The 17993-nt window shown below is 39.5% G+C and overlaps 2 protein-coding genes across 3 annotated transcripts; one reads left to right on the top strand and one right to left on the bottom strand.

Moving 5' to 3' along the window:
• The first annotated feature begins 3661 nt into the window (after positions 1–3661).
• LOC103957829 (transcription factor GTE7) lies at positions 3662–6442 on the top strand. 2 transcript variants are annotated; one of them, XR_001954021.2, is made up of 4 exons: positions 3662–5302; positions 5418–5634; positions 5761–5953; positions 6068–6442. XR_001954021.2 is itself a non-coding variant. In XM_018650012.2 (3 exons), the coding sequence occupies exons 1-3, from the start codon at positions 3866–3868 to the stop codon at positions 5817–5819; spliced, it is 1713 nt and encodes a 570-aa protein (XP_018505528.2). In that variant the 5' UTR covers positions 3662–3865; the 3' UTR covers positions 5820–6442. The 2 variants fall into 2 exon arrangements, 1 of the variants encoding a protein (XP_018505528.2); XM_018650012.2 differs by having other exon boundaries at positions 5761–6442.
• Positions 6443–7807: 1365 nt separating this feature from the next.
• Positions 7808–15937, bottom strand: LOC103957828 (rDNA transcriptional regulator pol5). The gene is made up of 8 exons (XM_009370047.3): positions 15226–15937; positions 14119–14244; positions 13820–14017; positions 12137–12364; positions 10842–11966; positions 10069–10356; positions 9218–9680; positions 7808–9041 (listed from the first exon to the last, which is right to left on the bottom strand). Exons 1-8 carry the CDS (start codon positions 15781–15783, stop codon positions 8185–8187), a joined length of 3843 nt encoding a protein of 1280 aa, XP_009368322.2. The 5' UTR covers positions 15784–15937; the 3' UTR covers positions 7808–8184.
• Between the last annotated feature and the right edge of the window lie 2056 nt (positions 15938–17993).

Below are 17993 nucleotides of genomic sequence, written 5' to 3'. Positions count from 1 at the left end.
AATATCTATTGTGGGTAATTCCCATCCACTCGAATTTAGAATTCTAAGATCACCTTAAGGAAATGAACAAGAGCAAGGATTCCGGACCACTCAACGAAATTCAACAACATCGGGTTCCAAACCATTCAACGGAACCAAAATATCAAGCGGTTTCTCGTAATCTACCCAAACCTGTCATATGTAAAGTCAATGCCTACATTATGGGATTGGTGCATTGGCAAATCAGGCACTCATATAAGCTGCGAGACTCGGAAGAGTGACAATAATATAAGCATGTGATACAATAATAAAACCAGCCATCAATCATAATTTATAAACCTTGAATATAAATCATTCATAAGAAATCAATAACAAACTTAATGAAATCCAAGGGGGATGCAATCCCGGACCATCACTCGACGGAATTGTGGAGTAAGAGGGATTCCGGACCATCACTCAACGGAATCCAAATCAGGATACAATTCCGAACCATCGCTCAACAGAATCACGGAGTGGAGTAGAAAGGATCCCGGACCATCACTCAACGGAATCCAAACCAGGACACGATTCCGGACCATCACTCAACGGAATCATGGAGCACAATGCATAATAACCAATCAATGAAACAACACATGAATCAAGTTACTCAAGTTACAAAGACTCAACGAACGAGAATGAAATAATGACACGAGTGTTGACACATGTTTCTACACAACAAACCCCATGACAATGAGTTAACGGTCCACTACTAGCCCTCACCTTTCATTAAATCAAGCCAATCATACAAAACAAACCATATTCCCAATATGCACGTCAAATCCCACTTCATCTAACTATATCGATGGCTAAATGTAAAAATTAACAATTTATAGGAAACATTATTATAAAACCATTTCATATTCACATATATTAAAGTCACTCGCATTTCATCATATCATACCATCTATGCAAATCAACCACCTTTCGAATATGCACGTCAATCACATATCACGATCATCATCAGTACACAAGCCAAATCATGTTTAATAACATAGGTCTATGGCTAAATATATATATAATCACATTTTAATAGAAATCACATTATAAAACCAAGTCATATTCACAAATGATACTAATATAAGAAATCAAGGTAATAACCATATTACATACTCAAAAACTCTCATATGTTTCCCACAACAACATTTAATGAGGGATCGAACCGTCATTCTGAGGTAGGGTCCATGATCTTACGTCACTTGCTCCATAAGATCCAATCACTAGATTTTCACTAGTAAGTTCCTAAGGTCTTTAAACAATATCTACCATAGCATACTAAAATTTGGTGTCAATTCAATGGTAAGATCGTCAATTGTTAGAATAATCAAGTGGTAAACCTTAACGATAATATATTCAACCAACAGAATTTTCATAAATCAAATGTCACACAACGGGAAATTTGACTTTTTTCAAAAATTCTCAAATTTTACAAGAATGAAGATCTCAACAAGTAGAGTAAACTTTATACCTGCGGCCAAGGCCAATTTGGCCGGAAAACACCTTAAAATGGCCACGAATCGTCGGAACCCTAAGATGGGTGTTCTTCAATTCGACTTCCTCGGTGTTCCAACGCCCCTACAACCTGATGGCTCTTGTTCCTGGGTCCAAGGGGAGTTGACTAAGGGTGGTGGTGCATGGTGAAACTCACCAGAACAGTGGAATCACCGTCGAGCACCTCCGGTACTCCGGTGGAGTTCCCCATGATTTTGGGCCTAAAAACCCTCAAATTTGGGTAGAGGTGGTAGAGGGAGGTTATGGAGTAGTTTTTAGGTGTTGGATAGGTGAATTTCCCCTGAAAAATGGCAGAAATTGGCCGGAATTATAACCAGGTTGAAACCTGTTTTGTCGTGGGTATGGTCAACGGGAAGAGGGAGGTCCCTCCCCACCCCCCCCAACCCCCTTCTCCTCTTTTTTTTTTTTTTTTTTATTCCCCCTTTCTATTGGCTGCTGCCTATCCATTTCCCACCCCCCAAAATCTGATTTGTCCCCTCCCTCTTTTAACTAATTGGCGCCTTAACCCAAATATCTGATTGGCCTCCTTCCCACAAAGTGGGAATTAATTAATTCCTAAAATCTATAGTATCACAACTTCAAACGTCTGTAACTATACTGTTATAATCCAGACTCGTAAATAGCTTTCGCTTATGCGTTTGTGGGATCGAGCTCTATTCAGAAACGTTACTTGTAACCTCAAAAGGTCAACTAGTAAATAATAATTTTCCAAACTTCACTCTATAACTAGTTTAATTAAAATCTAAATTCAAACAATTTAAAATAAATTCTCGAGAAATAATATAAAATCTCAATAATACAAATACGTAGATTATAACAATGAAATACAGGAACGGGATTTCATAGAAGAGATGGGTCAGGGGGTTGGGGTGGGATGTGGGGTTGCAGGGAAGGATTTATGGGGTTGAGTTTTTCTGGGTTTTTTTTTTCTTTTTTTTTTTAATAGGGTTAATATTATAATATTTTTAATGTATAAAAAAATTATTATTTTTGCCACGTGGCAACCACATCAGCATTTAACAGATCAATGGATGGAAAATCTAACGGATGTATTATTTTGAAATAAAATAGTACGTGAGGTATGAAAGTGAATTGTTTTAAGGATATTGTATGAAGTCTCACCTGAAGGAATATTATGTAATTTACCCTTTATATATATATATATATATATATATATATATATATATAAGTTTACGCGCATGTTTTTAATTTTATTGTCTATTTTTCTTTTTTGGGGTGAAACACTGAAACTCTTATTGTTTTAGGTCTCGTGCTGGGATATATACCCATTTGGTAGAGTTTAAATCTTCTGTACGTATTTTGTTTGTGGCTTATGTCATTGATTAATACGTATTAAGTTTATTACAACAGAGTTAAGAAATGTTAAGAAATGTTAAATTTATGGATATGTATCAATTAATGGTAGATGCCACACAAAAAATGGGTGCGGGAGATATGAACACCTTTTCATAAACCCGTATTGTTTTCATTTACCAAAATGCCCTTGAAGAAACTAAAGGAACCTCACAAGAGATCATTGCCCCCTCATCGCATGAAGAAATTTTTATTGTGATCGGAATACGAATAATACATTATGTATTTTTATATAAGTGATGAAAAATTTTATTTTTTAAGTTATTAACTTTTTAACACACATATTATACCATTTATATAATGATATGTGATGTACTGCCTCATGTGCGGATCACACTAAAAAAATCTTTCCATTGCGTGGGTGCTTAACTTCTCGTTTACGGCAGGAACGCACAGTCACACATGACCGAGCCCAGTCCACGTCATCGGCGGTGGATCCCACGCTTCAAACTTTTCGGAAAACCCTAAATGCGCGACACATTCACGCCAAATTCACGCCAAAATCAAACTCCAAATTACAGATCCCGCCTCGAGGAAACCCTCGCCGGAAATCGACGGTCCACATTCCGCCACGTGCACTCATCTTTTCCATCCTTACCGTCCCTGCCAGTTCACAAGGTCAGTTCCGCGGGCAGCAAGGAAATCATGTTGTACCGTCGGATCAACGATCCAAGCCCAACTGACGGTCATGAAAGTGCCCTAAACGTCCTCGGGTAGATCTGGCCGCCTTTAAGAAGCGGCCCTCGTCCTCCTCTCGTTCCTCGCTCAGATTAGGGTGAAGTCCCACAACCCTAACCTCTCTCTACGCAAACCTTCATCGTCCCCCTCTCTATATCCCAATTAGTGGCGGCGCGTGTAGGTTACGTCGGGGCCGATTCATGGTGCCTGGTTCTTCATCTGCATTGAGAATCCCTAACCGGAGCCCAACTGGAACCCTACCCGAAGCTTCGAACACCGTACAGCTATGGCGTCCGCCGTCTTAGCGAACCGGAACGAACCCAATTGGCCGCAGCAACCCAGAGGTGGAGGAGCCGGAGCCGGAGGGGGATTCATGGGGAAAGTCCCCTTTTCTTCTTCAAACACTAACCGTAACCCTAACCCTAAAAAGCGACAATTCCAAGTTCATCATCCCGATTTCAACGATGAGTCACCGGCCGTCACTCAGACTGCATCAGATGACGCTTCGTCGATCAACCACCATCGGCGATCGAACACGAACGACGTAAATCTCGTTCACTCCCAATACGTCAGCTTCAACATCGCGAGCTATTCGGGAAAAGAGCTGGTTGAGCTCAAGAACCGCCTCCTCTTTGAGCTCGACCAGATTCGCGTTCTCAAGAACCGAATTGAAGCCGGCGACTTCAACCCTAAGTCGGCTCATAAGAAGCCGATCGGCAACAAGAAGGTGGCCGGGTCGAAACGGCCCTTGCCGGTCGCTCACGGCAAGGAATCGAGTTCCAATTCCAAGAGGTCGCATTTGGAAAATGGGGATTTGATGAAGAATTGCGGGCAGGTATTATTCAAGCTGATGAAGCAGAAGTATGCCTGGATCTTCAACAAACCAGTTGATGTAGTTGCGTTGGGCCTTCACGATTACTACGACATCATCAAGAAACCGATGGATCTCGGCACCGTCAAAACATATCTCGCCAAGGGTCTCTATCTAACGCCTTCTGATTTTGCAGCTGATGTGAGATTGACTTTCGAGAATGCCATGCGGTACAATCCCCAAGGCCACGAGGTCTACAATTTTGCCAATCAGCTTCGTTCGAGGTTCGAGGAGTTGTTTCAGCCTCTGATTGACAAACACGGAGATGAGTTCCGGTCCGAAAAGGGTTCTGATGAGGAATTGCAGGCGAGTTCCTGGAACCATGTTGAGCCCGAGAGGGTTTCAAGGAGGGAGACGCCTGTTCGGATAGAGAAGAAACCTGAGCCGGTTCGGCCTCCGGCAGTTCGATCGTCTCCCGTTCCAGCTCCTGTGAGCTCATCAAACCCGTCGTCAAATCCAGCATTGGCGCATTCTTCTCCTGTGAGGACGAATTCACAGTTGAAGGGGTCGGGAGTGAAGCCATTGAAGCAGCCAAAGCCAAAGGCGAAGGACCCAAACAAGAGGAATATGAGTATGGAGGAGAAGCAAAAGTTGGGAATTGGGTTGCAGAGTTTGCCTCAGGAGAAGATGGAGCAGGTTGTGCAGATTATAAGGAAGAGGAATGGGCATTTGAAGCAGGATGGGGATGAGATTGAGCTTGACATTGAGGCCGTTGATACGGAGACCCTTTGGGAGCTTGATCGGCTTGTGACGAATTGGAAGAAGATGGTTAGCAAGATTAAGCGGCAAGCATTGATGGGTAACGCCAACAGCAACAGCAATAGCAACATTGCTTCAAACAGAGGGCACCGGGTAAGGGCCTGATTGAATTTTGAAGTCGCTTTACAATGGCATTGTGTTCATACTATGATTTTTCTTGCACATTGTTTTCTTATTGAAATCGTAATCTTTGTTTTTACTGTTCTAGGAACAACCTTCTTGTGAGAAGGTTGAAGTTGCATCAACTGCAGAGCATAAGAGGTCGAAAAAGGGTGAAGCGGGAGATGAAGATGTGGACATTGGGGATGACATGCCAATGAGCAGCTTCCCACCTGTGGAGATTGAGAAAGATGTTGGTGGCCATGCTAGTAGTGATAGTTCAAGCAGCTCTGGTAGTTCGAGCAGTGGCTCCTCCTCATCAAGCGGTATAACCCAAAACTGAAATGGATTTAGATTTGGTGTAAATGAAGTTTTATTGTTTCTGAATTAGAATGAAAAAAACAAAACAAAGAGAGAATGCTTAAACGTCTTGTGGGGTGGGATGTTTGCAGATTCAGATTCTGGAAGTTCTTCAGGGAGTGACTCAGATGACGATAACGCTCAATCCTAGTCTGTGCATTCAATTGCATTGGATTGAAAGACAGACATTGAAGAGCATGCTTTCCAAGTGGGAAGGAAGCTAAGGAGCATGCTTTCCATGTGGGGAGGAGTGCTTTAACTGTTTGGGTGGATCGCTTTACTGAGGTACGGTTTGCTGAAATTGGTTGTGTGAAATTATGATATTGTTGCTGCTGCTGATGATGGTTTGTGAAACGTGAGCTGAATGAATTGTATTGTTGGCTGTGTTGATGCAAGCAGCATTGGGAGTTGACAGAATCGGAACTACTGAGCAGAAGTGAAATGTGTGAGCTACTTGTGGCGTGATGATCGGGTGGTGGTGGTTGTTGCTTGCATTGCAATTGTGGGGGATTTGGAAGTAGAAGCAGCGGGAATTGGTAGTTTTGCTTGGAGGTGTAAAAACAAAGAAATGTGTGAAGAAACATTTGTAGGTGAGAGAGAGAGGGAGAGAGAGAGAGAGGTGGTAAAAATTGTAGTGTAACAGGACTAGTAGTGGAAAGAAGAAGGAATGATGGGGGTTAGTAGTGAGAAAAGAGAGATTAGGGAGAGATTTGAAACACTTTTTGTACACAATATTTTACAGAAAGAGAGTTAGTACATAATTTTCCCCATTTACATTCTGCTCTTATTTGTTGTGCTTACTGTTTTTTCCTCCTCTCCAAACAAAGAGATTCTACCATGTAGAAGAGAGAGATTGCAACTCAAAAGTTGTTTAGAGTGCTTTATCTTATTTGAACAAGACTGAGGGTTTGACCCTTTAATCCTTCCAAATCAGATTTTTTGCAAATTGGAAAGTATATTTTAGAGTAAACAACCTGTGATGGGGGTGGTGGTGGTGAGGTAATTAAATACCAATTTAGGGGTTGCTTTGAATATAATAATATGATATGATGGAGTAAAAAGAAGTATTAATATTTGCATTTGCAGTCGAGGAGGCATGATAAGTTGCCAGACTTTCCATCTCTTTAAGCATGTGCTGCTCTTCCGTAGCCGCGCTAAATTAATAGACTAGCCGACTGTCACAAGGAATCTGGCGTTTGAAAATTTTGAGTTTTAACAATAAGGACAAAATAAGATCTAAAATGAATAGTATCAAGATTGATTTTTTTGTTAAAATGAGCAGTATCAAGAGTTTTTCTTTAAAATTCCTATATCAAAACTGAACCAAACAACATAATTAAATTACGAAATTGTTATTGACGCTTCAAAATTTTAATTTTGTCTTTTAAGCCTTTTTTTTTTTTTAATACACAGAATGAGATTTTTAAAGTATCAATAACAGTTCTAAAATGTAAGGGAGGGTAAGGTGAGTGACTTTTTGAAAACAGATTGATGTGCTTGTTGTGTAGTGCATCTGCCGCCTGCCAAAAATCAAAAGGAAAATGCCTGGCAGCTTCTACCAAAGTTGATATTCCAAATACCATATTCCCCAACAAAGTAAAATTAAAAACGGAAAAGTCGGCATGATATGATCATATGACTAGTCTACCTGTGGCTGTAAAGGCTTTGGCTTTGTTTGATACCTTAATAGTAAATATCCACGTGTCACTTGGTAGTTAACCTCAACCGCAAGAGCAACTGATCCTAGCATATCTCGAAATGAACTTTACCAAACCCAGGCAGATGAACTTGTCGGGATGATAAGATTCCCAACACATGAGAAACTCACAACACTCGTTCCACCAAGTCTTGTTGGTTCACTTTTATGCTGCTGTTGACCTCAATTTCAGGTCATTTTTTGGACTTGGGAAAACGTGTCTTCATCTGGTGTTGTATGGAATAGAGGCAAATGAATTCTAAACTTTGCGAAATGTCAAAATCATGTTTGCTTTTCAAATGGTCCCAATCTGTTTATTTCAGTCTTCAAATTCAAAAATGCAGCCCCCAAAACAGAAAATGTCATGACTCGAAACGTGACGTGCACAAAATAGACCAATCAGCTCAGCACTTCATGCAGCATACACTTGAAAACAAGATACGTTGGGGAATTCAAGTACCGCAAGGTTCTTCGGTACAAAAATAAGTGAAATCTGAGTATTCCAAGTACATAATTCTCTGCTATCGCCTAAACTCTTCCTCTCCGAAAAATCTACTCGTAAAAAGAAGTAAAAGAACTCCTAAACGAAATCACACTAAAACTTAATAAATGTTTGAACAACGGAAAGTTCTTTCAAGTTATAGTACGTACCTACCTCAAGAAAGTGATGTCGAAGAGCATCAGCTCAACCTTGTTTAAAAAGTCAAAAATAGTGACTGATGTTTCCATAGACTGCTTCCGAGTATTGTTGTTTGGGGACTGAAAGAAGCTTCCCTTAACATAAATATGAAACATAATTCGTTCATGAGCTCAGCAAGTTTCACTCATGTGCTACTGTCTTCATTTTAATAAATTGGGCACCGAGTTGCGATTCACACTTGGCATGAGCATCTGGGGATAAATTTTTAAAGAAAGACTTGGTCAGCTTAAGGGTTGTTATCATCTGAAGAATCCTGCTACAAAACTTCCGCGCTTCAGCCTGCCTCGACTGTTTTTCTGATATATTTGTCAGCAATTGTTCTATCAGACGACAGAGTTTCTCCAGATGGCTTTTCATAATATTCTTCAGCGCTTCCTGGCTACTTCCATCAGTAGAGCCCAGGGACTTCAATATTTCACTCACCAAATCAAGTGCTTCTACTCGCCGAAAATCTGACTTTGAAGTGCCACATTTCTCCAGAAGGAAGCCAAAGAGATGGTGCCCTACCCATGGCCTTCTTCTAAATATTTCTTTCAAAAATCCAGATTTGATTTGAGACTTTTTACTATTGAAATACTCTACTAGAACTCCCTGGAAAATATCAAAAACCCTCTGCAGCTCATACTCTGGAAAATTTCTTGCTTCAACGATCTTCAGAATCCAGAAAGTGGAGCTCTGTGCAAGGCTAGTCATCATTTTGTGTCGGTTCCACGAGGCTGACTGTTTCTTCTTGGACAGGTTGGTTGCGGATTTCTTTCTCTTAATTGGTTTTGAGGCCAACTTCAAATTCTTTTGCAGCAAAGATTCTAAAGTAGATAATTGCACATCTTCACCCTTCGGATAGTCCTTTGCTTTAAATATTTTCTTTTGCAGTATCCCCCATACACGCTGTCCTAGCTGTTCGCTACTTTCTGCACTGGGTGGTTCAATAAATGCCCGAGCTAAGTTTGAGTACACCAACAAAACCTGCGGCTTGCCTGTTTAATTGAGTCAACCATGCCCACAAACACAAAAGGGAAAAGTTAGAATAAAAAATGAAAAAAGTTCCAAGGGATAAATTTTTAAATGGAAGAAATATATTTTTAAATTCGTGCTTGCAAAACATGTTGTACGCCATTTTGTATCTCAGCTAATTTGAATACAACACACTTGCCTGGATTTTCATGTAGGTAAATTTCTAGCAATGAAAGAACACGAAGCTTAAACAGCATGAGTTGGTGATGGGCAGTGTCACCCCCAGCTAGATTCTTTCGCTCTTTGAAGATCTGGGTAAGGTAAGTATCCATTCGAAACATTGCATCATCATCCATTCCTCCATCGGAATCATCAGAAGCTTCAGGACTTTCTTTGCCAACTGCCTCAAAAGCATCAACAGCCTCAGAGTCAGCCTCAGAGTCATCTGGCTGCTCATCACTGTCACCGGTTTCACCTGTCTCAGCTTTATCAATTCCCTCATCTTCTTCAATGTTAAGAAAATCTTCATCATCTTCTTCATCGTCAAAAATGTCGTCACTATCAGCATCTTGATGTCTAGCAGGTTTCAAATTCTTCCTAATGACCCTCAACATCCGCAACAGACCATCATCCGTGATATCACCACAGAAGTATTTAAATACCTACAAGACAAGGACTCCAGATAATTAGTCACATAAATTTTAACTTCATTTAGGTTTTGCTTTAAACGTCCACATGTGCGCGCACAGACACATGTACATCAATCTGGTATTCTAGTTCATCAATCTGGCATGCAATAATGTAACTCCAGCATGAAATATATTACTCTAGCATCAGAAGAGATAATTCAACACCCCAACTAATCAAATTACAGAATTAGAAAGAATAATTCCAGTAAAGTATCAGTGAAGGCATATGATATCATTCAGAGATAAATTGTCCGACTGCCTAAATAAAATTCAAAACATTGTAATATCAAACAAATTCCTAACATTCCAACATAGCATATCTGTACAATCATTCAAGTATGCACAAGAGCATCCACCGCACCTGCTCAATTGCAGTTCGCATGGGAGCTGATGACTGTGGCAGCAAAGAAAGCAATGTATCCACAAGAACATCCATCACGGCAGGTGCACCATCATCATCCAAGTCCTCTTCTCCAGGGGAATCAAGAAGATCAGCAACAGGAAAAGCTTTCTTACAACATATAATAAGTTCGGAGACTGCTTCTAAGTATTCCTTTGGTCGAAGGAGCATTTGCAAAAGCAGCTGGATGAGCAAGTATCTTAGTGCATGCAACCTATTTGCATCACCACTAAGCCCACAATTCCTTTCCTGCAATTGAAGCATTCAAGAAGCTTCATGTCATGCCAAAGAACATGGAAAGGACAGTACAACCAAGAAACTGAAAGAATAAAAGAGAAATAATTAAGAAGCTTGCATCTTAAACTTGAGTTCAAAGTAGTTCTACTGAAGATGGCCTAGAAGGCAAGACTACACCATTTATAAGACCCCTGAATAAGGCATCAGTAAAATCAAACCTATCTTGAGTTGGATGAAAACAACGAGAAAAATGGCCTTTACTAGGAAATAACGCATCAGAAACACCATCCCCTAATTTTAAACCTCACTGATTTCATGTTTTATGACATATTGTAGTCATATCCAAGTTCCAACTTATTACAATCTAAAATTTGAAACCCACGTTGAGATCAAAAGTAAATCAAGTTGATCAGATGCATAATTACGTGGAGTGAGCCTCTTTCGAGAAAGTACCTCACCAATAATTACGTGGAACTGAAAACGGTAAAAGAAAGTACCTCTTTTGCGAGTGAAGTTTCCATTGCTTGCAATTTTTTCAAAGTGTTTTCTTCCCCGGTTTCCAAAGGCCGAAAATAAGAGACGGAAGGAATACTGCACAAAGTGCTAAGAAAGCGCATAAAGTATGAGCCAAGGTCAATTTGCTCTACGCAATTTGGCAAAGGGCGTGGCCCCTCTCCTTTCTGAGAGTTTGCGAACAGTAACTGAAGCTGCTCGATACATATCCTGCAAAGGGCACTTGAGGTGGCAGCTTTTGGCCACCTAAACGTCTCTTGTAATTCAAGGGATGTTACTTCAGACCCAAGGGATGCGGTGAACAATCCCTGAACTGCTAGAAACTTCAAAATTCCTTTTTGGACCCTAAACTTTGCTTCGGGATCCAGTTTCAAATTTTTCAATATACTAGGGAGGGATTCCACAATCCATGTTTTCAAAAAATCAGAATTTCCCATGGTTCCAACGGAATCCTTGTCTTCAACAGAACCTATCTCTGAATTGTCATCTGTCGTTTGACTCTGATCCGAAGGTTCCTCGGTAGCATGTTTTTCATCCAGAAACATGTTCAACAGGTTCTGAATGAACAGCATACAACCAGATTCTGTTCTGAAATCTGACATCAAATCCTTAACTGTCTTTGTTCGTGTAATGCAATCAAATTTTCCATTGCTATGTTTCTGTAAAGCCACAATGACAGAAACCCTTCTCACATCATCATCCCCAACCCAATCAGTTAAAGTTTTAAGAAAATGTTGCAGAACTTTATAGAGCCAAGAATCCTTTGTAGAAAGTACATCAATCATGCACTGAACAATTTTGTAAGACAGACTAATCGGAATAAAAGATGCAGGCAACTTTGGTAGAAGAAGAAGCAGAACATCGAAGGCCAAGTGTTTGCGGTCATGAGATGATGGTAGAAGTGATCCCTCAATGATCACCTCGCAGAAGCACTGGAAATTCTTTGCAATTTCTTCATCAGAAGAGCTAGACTTGCGATTCTTTTTAGGCCTCTTCAAGGAATTTGAAACAGAAATTGCATCTTCAGCCTGCAAAACTCTATCAGGTAAAAGCATGTTCACCAGAACAGGCCACACATTGTGAACACGAGGCTGACAAAAGGTGGATTCCTGTCATATTCCCCACAAACAAAAAAGTTCAGGAATGGTTTTGTGAAGAGTTATAGTTTCCACCATAGTGAAGTGTACATCACCCAGAAAAATATGCACACCCATACACAAATGGAACACAGCAACACAAACCCACACGCTTGGCGCACAGAAACACAAACCCACATTACCTTCAAGCAGTTAGCAAGAGAAGACAGATGGTCAGCAGAAAACAGTTTGTTGGGGCTGAATGGGACTGGTAAAAGGTTCCCAAAACTTGAACTTTCAATAAGTGTTTTTTCTCTCATTTTCAGAGCCAGAAGCAATGCATCAGGATTTCCAACTTGAATAGCTCCTTCAAACCACTCATTAAGTCCTGGGGCCTCCAGCATGTGGTTCAGCAAGGCCTCCGAGTGCAACTGCAAACAACGAATAGACAGAAGTAAATGTATTACGACATGATGATGACAAGGAAGTATGTATTCACATCCAAAAAAATCCGGTTAAAAAAAGAAAGAACATGGAGCTAAAACAAAGCAGTGGAAACAGAAGCAAGAACCCCCTATCTCTACTCATAGACAGGTTCCAGAAGCGGAAACGCACAACCCCTCAAAATGATAGCATAATGTAAGTACGAGAACCATTCACCAAAGTGTTGCATACAAAGACATATTTTCTCACTATTTCCCCACCCCTTCAACTTCGGGCTGGATTCTTTCCAAGGAACCGTGGGACTAACCATTATAGACTGCTCTTATAATATATTTGAATGAAAAATGCTTTTCTTTTCCTTCTAGTTCTATATCTTTTAACGACTTGAGCTTGACTAGAACTACAAGCATAAAAGTCCTATTAGAGGACAAAGAAAAGAGATCCACAATCAAGCTGTAAAACGTAGACTTCAAAGCATAGAACCACACCAGTTGAAACCAGCGCTGCAGCCTACTGATGTTGTCTAAAAGCTACAAAGTTAACCTTATACGCCAATGCATGATTTATAGTCAAGTACCAAAATTTAGGTACGAAATTGTCTTACAAAATTTGTACAAAGGAAGGCTGTATTTAGAACACATAATCACAGTTAATCTATCTATTGTGGATTCAGTGAAACACTGTAGAATACATTATTGAATAATGCAACTAACATATAAAATCTACAATGTGAGTGAAATAAATTTATCAGGATAGCCTTCACTAAATGAAAGCAATGATGAAAAGAAATAAAAAGACACAAGTTTACTTGCTGTTTCTGTCTTCTAAAATAATTGGATATGGACTATGACGAAACAGGACAACAATCTATAAACAGTCGCCTGTACCATAAACGACATGGCACTTGGCGAAATGCCCAAGTCCTAGAGAAATTAATCGACATGGAAAGCTTCTGCAACTCATGACCAAATCAAGGACCATTTGAATTTAATGTACATTTAACATCTAGAATAAGACAATTTAACAAAAACCCAGCCTACTGTAATACAGAGGCATAAACAATTGGAAAGCTAAGACAAGGTCGAGAATTTTGGCAAATTTTAACGCCACCTAGCCTCTGCTGATAAATAAAATTCGAATAATTGATGAAAAGTTATATGCAGATACTATATTCATGGATAGGAGCTGACAAATACTAACACAGTCCAATGACATAACATGCTAAGTTTATACAACCAGTCTTATATATTACAGCTTATTCAATGAGTTGAAAAAATACTTAATAATTAGTAAATTTCAGAACAATCATGTAGCCACCTTATATTGATTGGAACTTAATTTAGCGGCATAGATCGCTGAAATCATAATCGTTACCTGACTAGGCATAAAGATAATAAATTTTCCACATGCAAACCAATATTTCGTTTATCAGGAAACTTTACCTTCTCAATCAAGTCTACAATAACCGAAACAACAGGCTCCTGCAAGTATCGCTTTTTTGATGCAAGGGCAATGAGAAGACTAGTGAATTCCTTTATGAGAGGAGTATTTCTATCAGAAACCCACTCCTCAGCTAGTCTTCCTGATCGGGCAATAGCTCCATAGGCAAATAAGCGACCCAAAAGATGATCCCTTTGTTCCTGCAATGCAACGAGGAAGCAACTAACTAAACGTTCTAGGGAAAATACAGAAAAACTGAATCGAAGAACTCTTTGAAATATAAAGCAAGGGTTTTGCCTACCTGACCCTTCATTGATGAAGAAACCTCTAAGAAATCAACAATGAGTTTCAACAATGACTTCACCTTGATGCTGGGGATCGTACTTACTAAAATAGTTAAACCTAATGCAAACCCTTGTCTTGCACACTGGAAAAGAAATACAGTACATATAACAAAAGTTAGCCAAACAAGTTGCACTACATTAGCTTCTCAAGTTTATTTTGGCAAGATCAAACTGTTTATAAACCCAAAATACATGCATTAGTGTAAGCACAGGATATTCGAAGGTTTTCAAGTTAAAATCAGAACACACTAACTCATGCCAAATTCTCGATAAATTATATTCAACAAAATTTATTAATGTAAGTAGAATTTCAGTAAGATGTCGCGCAGAGTCTAAATTTCCATACCACAACTGACATAATCAAAATTTTCAGACTCTCAAATATAGTCTCTAACCATGAAACAGGTCAAACTGATAACTATATTATAATAATCTGCACAACTGACAGATTGAAAAGCAAATTACCCTGTATAGATTTTAACAAAAAAGCACTACAACAACCCACAAAATTGAACTCAACACATTAACATATGCTTCTCCAAAACTTTATTGCACATTGTACAGGTCAAGAAATGAATTACAAAACATCCTTTATGTACCCCAAAACCAAGCCTCTTGTATGCAATTGCAAGCTTTCAATAATGAACTTGGATGAGATTCACAATAGAAAAACAAAGATGCTTCTGGTTGCTTGTAGCGAGACATATAATGAACCTATTACCACAAAATCTAAGTTGAAGAACGACGTCTTCAAAAGAAAGAAACAGTTTACATTCGAGAGAGTATTAAATCAGATAATAAACCACAAAGGTCAAACAATGACTAATGTAAGTATACCAAAGCTCCAAAAGCTTAGATTCCTGCAAGACTAAATACTTCCAAGACTTGCGTACAAATATGTCCCACATTACACTCTTAAAAGCAACAACATTAAATCAAGGAGCATTCAATTCAGGATAGCCTAAACTTAAAACCATAATCATGACACACAAAAATTCAAAAACACGAACACCATGCAACAATCACATAACAAACAAGACAAATTAATGGGGTAAAATGAAAACCTCTCTTGATGAAGAAACACCGCGAATGAGTCTCCGCACAGCATATCTCAAGGAAGGCGCACAATCATTCAACCCATCATCCTTCTCGGCTTCCATCTTCACTCCACCTTCAACCAACTCCTTATTCTCAAGCCCATCATAAGCTCTCTGCACCGCCACCAACTCCATAGCCAAAGCCTCCGCCGCAGCTTCTCTAACAGACCCATCACCCGAAGCCAAGTCCTTAAACACAGCCACATGGAACTCCGGAAGAATCCCGCTCGTCGAAGACGAAGCGGGCACCTCAGTTGTCAATTGAACCTCCATTGTTTTAGGTTCTTTGGGTTTGGTCTCCTCAGTGTGGAGGCGCCTCACTTTGTCCAAAGCTTTTCTTTTCTTTTGTCTCTCCATGGGTTTGACGGCGGTGGTAGCGGTAGAAGAAGAAGGGGCAGAAGCTTCTGCTGTCTCCTGCTTTATTTTGCCCTTCTTCGATTTCTTCAGATTACTGAAGCCGCCGTCGTCAAAGACGGCATCAGCCGCAGCTTCCATGGAAGTGGAGCTTCTCTTTTTACTGCCCATCTGAATCAAAATTCAATCGGAGCTTAGGGTTGTGGAAATTTGGGAGGCAATGGGAGAATGAATGAAAGAGGCTGCTGAGAAGGGAAGAGCCGAAGAGAAAGAACGGTTTAGGTTTGGGGGTTTAGGTTGGACAGAAGAGGCACTGCTTCTCTAGTACGGAGGTCATTTTGTGGGGGATTAAGTGCGTGTTTAAGAAGAGCCACACGATGGATCTTGACGGCTGACGTGTTATGTTGGCTTATTTTAGATATTTTGACATAAGCGCTATTCTAAAATTTCTCACCTAAACGTTAAGCGGCTGTCCATTATTTCGATTAATTTTTAAATGTTGTTGAGAAGAATCTTACATTGATGGAATGAGAGACTTTGCATGAGCTTATAAATAAGTTGGGCTACTCCCCATATTGTCAATTAGTTTTATGGTGGAACCTCAACTTTTTTTTTCCAGATGTTTGAAAATTAAGAAAGAGCGTCTAGACCAGCCTAGGTCACGTCTTTCACTTAAACAGAAAATATATAACTTTTATTTTATATTTTATGTTTTCAATAAATTATAAGATATTTGTTCAATACTTGAATGAACACTCATTATATGCTTGTTTGTAATGTTTTCATGTTTTAATATTTTCTAATTTATATATCATTCTATTTTGTAATTTATATATTTCAATACAATTATGTCTATTTTAAGTATGGATAGACATTTATTTATATGTTATATAATAAATTTAATTAAAATAAAAAAAAATAAAAACCTGTAGAGGCCTCGCCTAGACACCTATACAAGACCGCTATCCGCCTGTTGCCGCCGACTAGCGTCTAACACCTTTTAGAACCTTGAAAATGACGGCCTAAATAGAAACAACTCAACCTAAGCCAAACTAATTCAAGACGACCCATATAATTAGTTCAACTCAAGTCAATCTTGTGTATCAAACATGGGTTTACCCATGTTAGCTGTAGTGGAAGTACTCTCTTTATGACCCAAATTTGAGTTAGAGTTCAAATCACCCTACATGTACTTTAGAGTTGTCTGAAGAACAATATCCTGAAGAAAATGTTCAAAAGTTTTCCCCAAAGGATAGATGTTTTGCAGGCCTACACGTATCTGAGTTTTCTTAAAATTTTCGTATGTATTTAAATTCGAATTTTGCATTTTGCTCGCCAGTGTCATCACTCATTGGATGCTTGTTTGTACTAGTGGACAATGTCTGCCCAAGACCGACATTTCAAGTCTTGTATCCTACCATGGAAACTCAGCTATCAATGTCATCTGGCCCAGTTGCCCCAACTGGATTTCACCACGGCAAGAAGAGGAAGAGAACTCAAAACTATCTACTAGGATAGGAACAGACGAGAGAGAGAAAAATATGAAAAGGCATGGTCAGACGCTGATGAGCACATTGAACTATCTATGTGGCTGAGAGCCTCATAGCCCAAGTACAACGATGCAATTATCAGGGGCGTGCTCTACCTCGACAAGTCAAAGATACTAGAACAGACAATAGTTCATGTTCACGACATTCGTCACTATAAACAATCATCAGTGAAGATGAACACTCAAGAATAGGGATTGATAAAAGGAAAGCCCTTTTTTCTTTGAGATAAGGTTAGTGTTCCGTGTGTATACGATAACTTTTCTATAAAAGAGAACTACATGACTCGTTTTAATAGTGGAAGGGCCTTAACCTTAACAACTACAAGAATAGAGAGCCGCTTAGGAAAGGATCATGGATTTGGGAACTCAAGCATGAATGTGCGTGTATCATGGAATATGAGCTATCTTGGAAGCCCCATTACATCGACATCAGACCACGGATACAATCCAGTCCTTTTTTGAAGATAAGAGGGAGGGGATTGAGCTAGAACTGTCTTCCAGACTAATTTTTGGTGGTCTGTATTGTATAAATTGTAATGCTAGTGAACCCTAAGCATATTTTGATCTGAAAATGGAAAAAAAAGGTGGCTTGCTCCTATTACAGAAGAAAGTCTTTCTCTAAAGTTGCAACCTAGGATCCAGCTATAACAGAAGCCAGCTTTACAAGCTACAAGTAAGCTCGAGTTGGGTTAAAGCATGGAATGTATTTGCACCATCACCATCTTCAAATAAAGTATCTTCTACGGTAGCACAATGAATAGCGCATAAGAGAGCAGCACCAACACTCCAACAACTCCCATCATATGAAATGATTTCAATGTTCAATTATGAA

Source organism: the organism of the source record quoted next, unplaced genomic scaffold, assembly GCF_019419815.1.
Source record: "Pyrus x bretschneideri cultivar Hongxiangsu unplaced genomic scaffold, Pyrus_bretschneideri_v1 Contig16, whole genome shotgun sequence".
Lineage (NCBI taxonomy): Eukaryota > Viridiplantae > Streptophyta > Magnoliopsida > Rosales > Rosaceae > Pyrus > Pyrus x bretschneideri.
Note: the sequence above shows the minus strand (reverse complement) of the source record. Positions and strands in the feature narration are given on the sequence as shown.

Coding starts and splice junctions, on each gene's coding strand:
- LOC103957829 (XM_018650012.2), top strand. CDS start 3,866: ATGGCGTCCGCCGTCTTAGCGAACCGGAACGAACCCAATTGGCCGCAG. Junction 5,303..5,417: donor CTTCAAACAGAGGGCACCGG/GTAAGGGCCTGA, acceptor TTACTGTTCTAG/GAACAACCTTCTTGTGAGAA. Junction 5,635..5,760: donor TGGCTCCTCCTCATCAAGCG/GTATAACCCAAA, acceptor GGATGTTTGCAG/ATTCAGATTCTGGAAGTTCT.
- LOC103957828 (XM_009370047.3), bottom strand. CDS start 15,783: ATGGGCAGTAAAAAGAGAAGCTCCACTTCCATGGAAGCTGCGGCTGAT. Junction 14,245..15,225: donor GTGTTTCTTCATCAAGAGAG/GTTTTCATTTTA, acceptor TTTCTTTTCCAG/TGTGCAAGACAAGGGTTTGC. Junction 11,967..12,136: donor CTCTTGCTAACTGCTTGAAG/GTAATGTGGGTT, acceptor GGAATATGACAG/GAATCCACCTTTTGTCAGCC.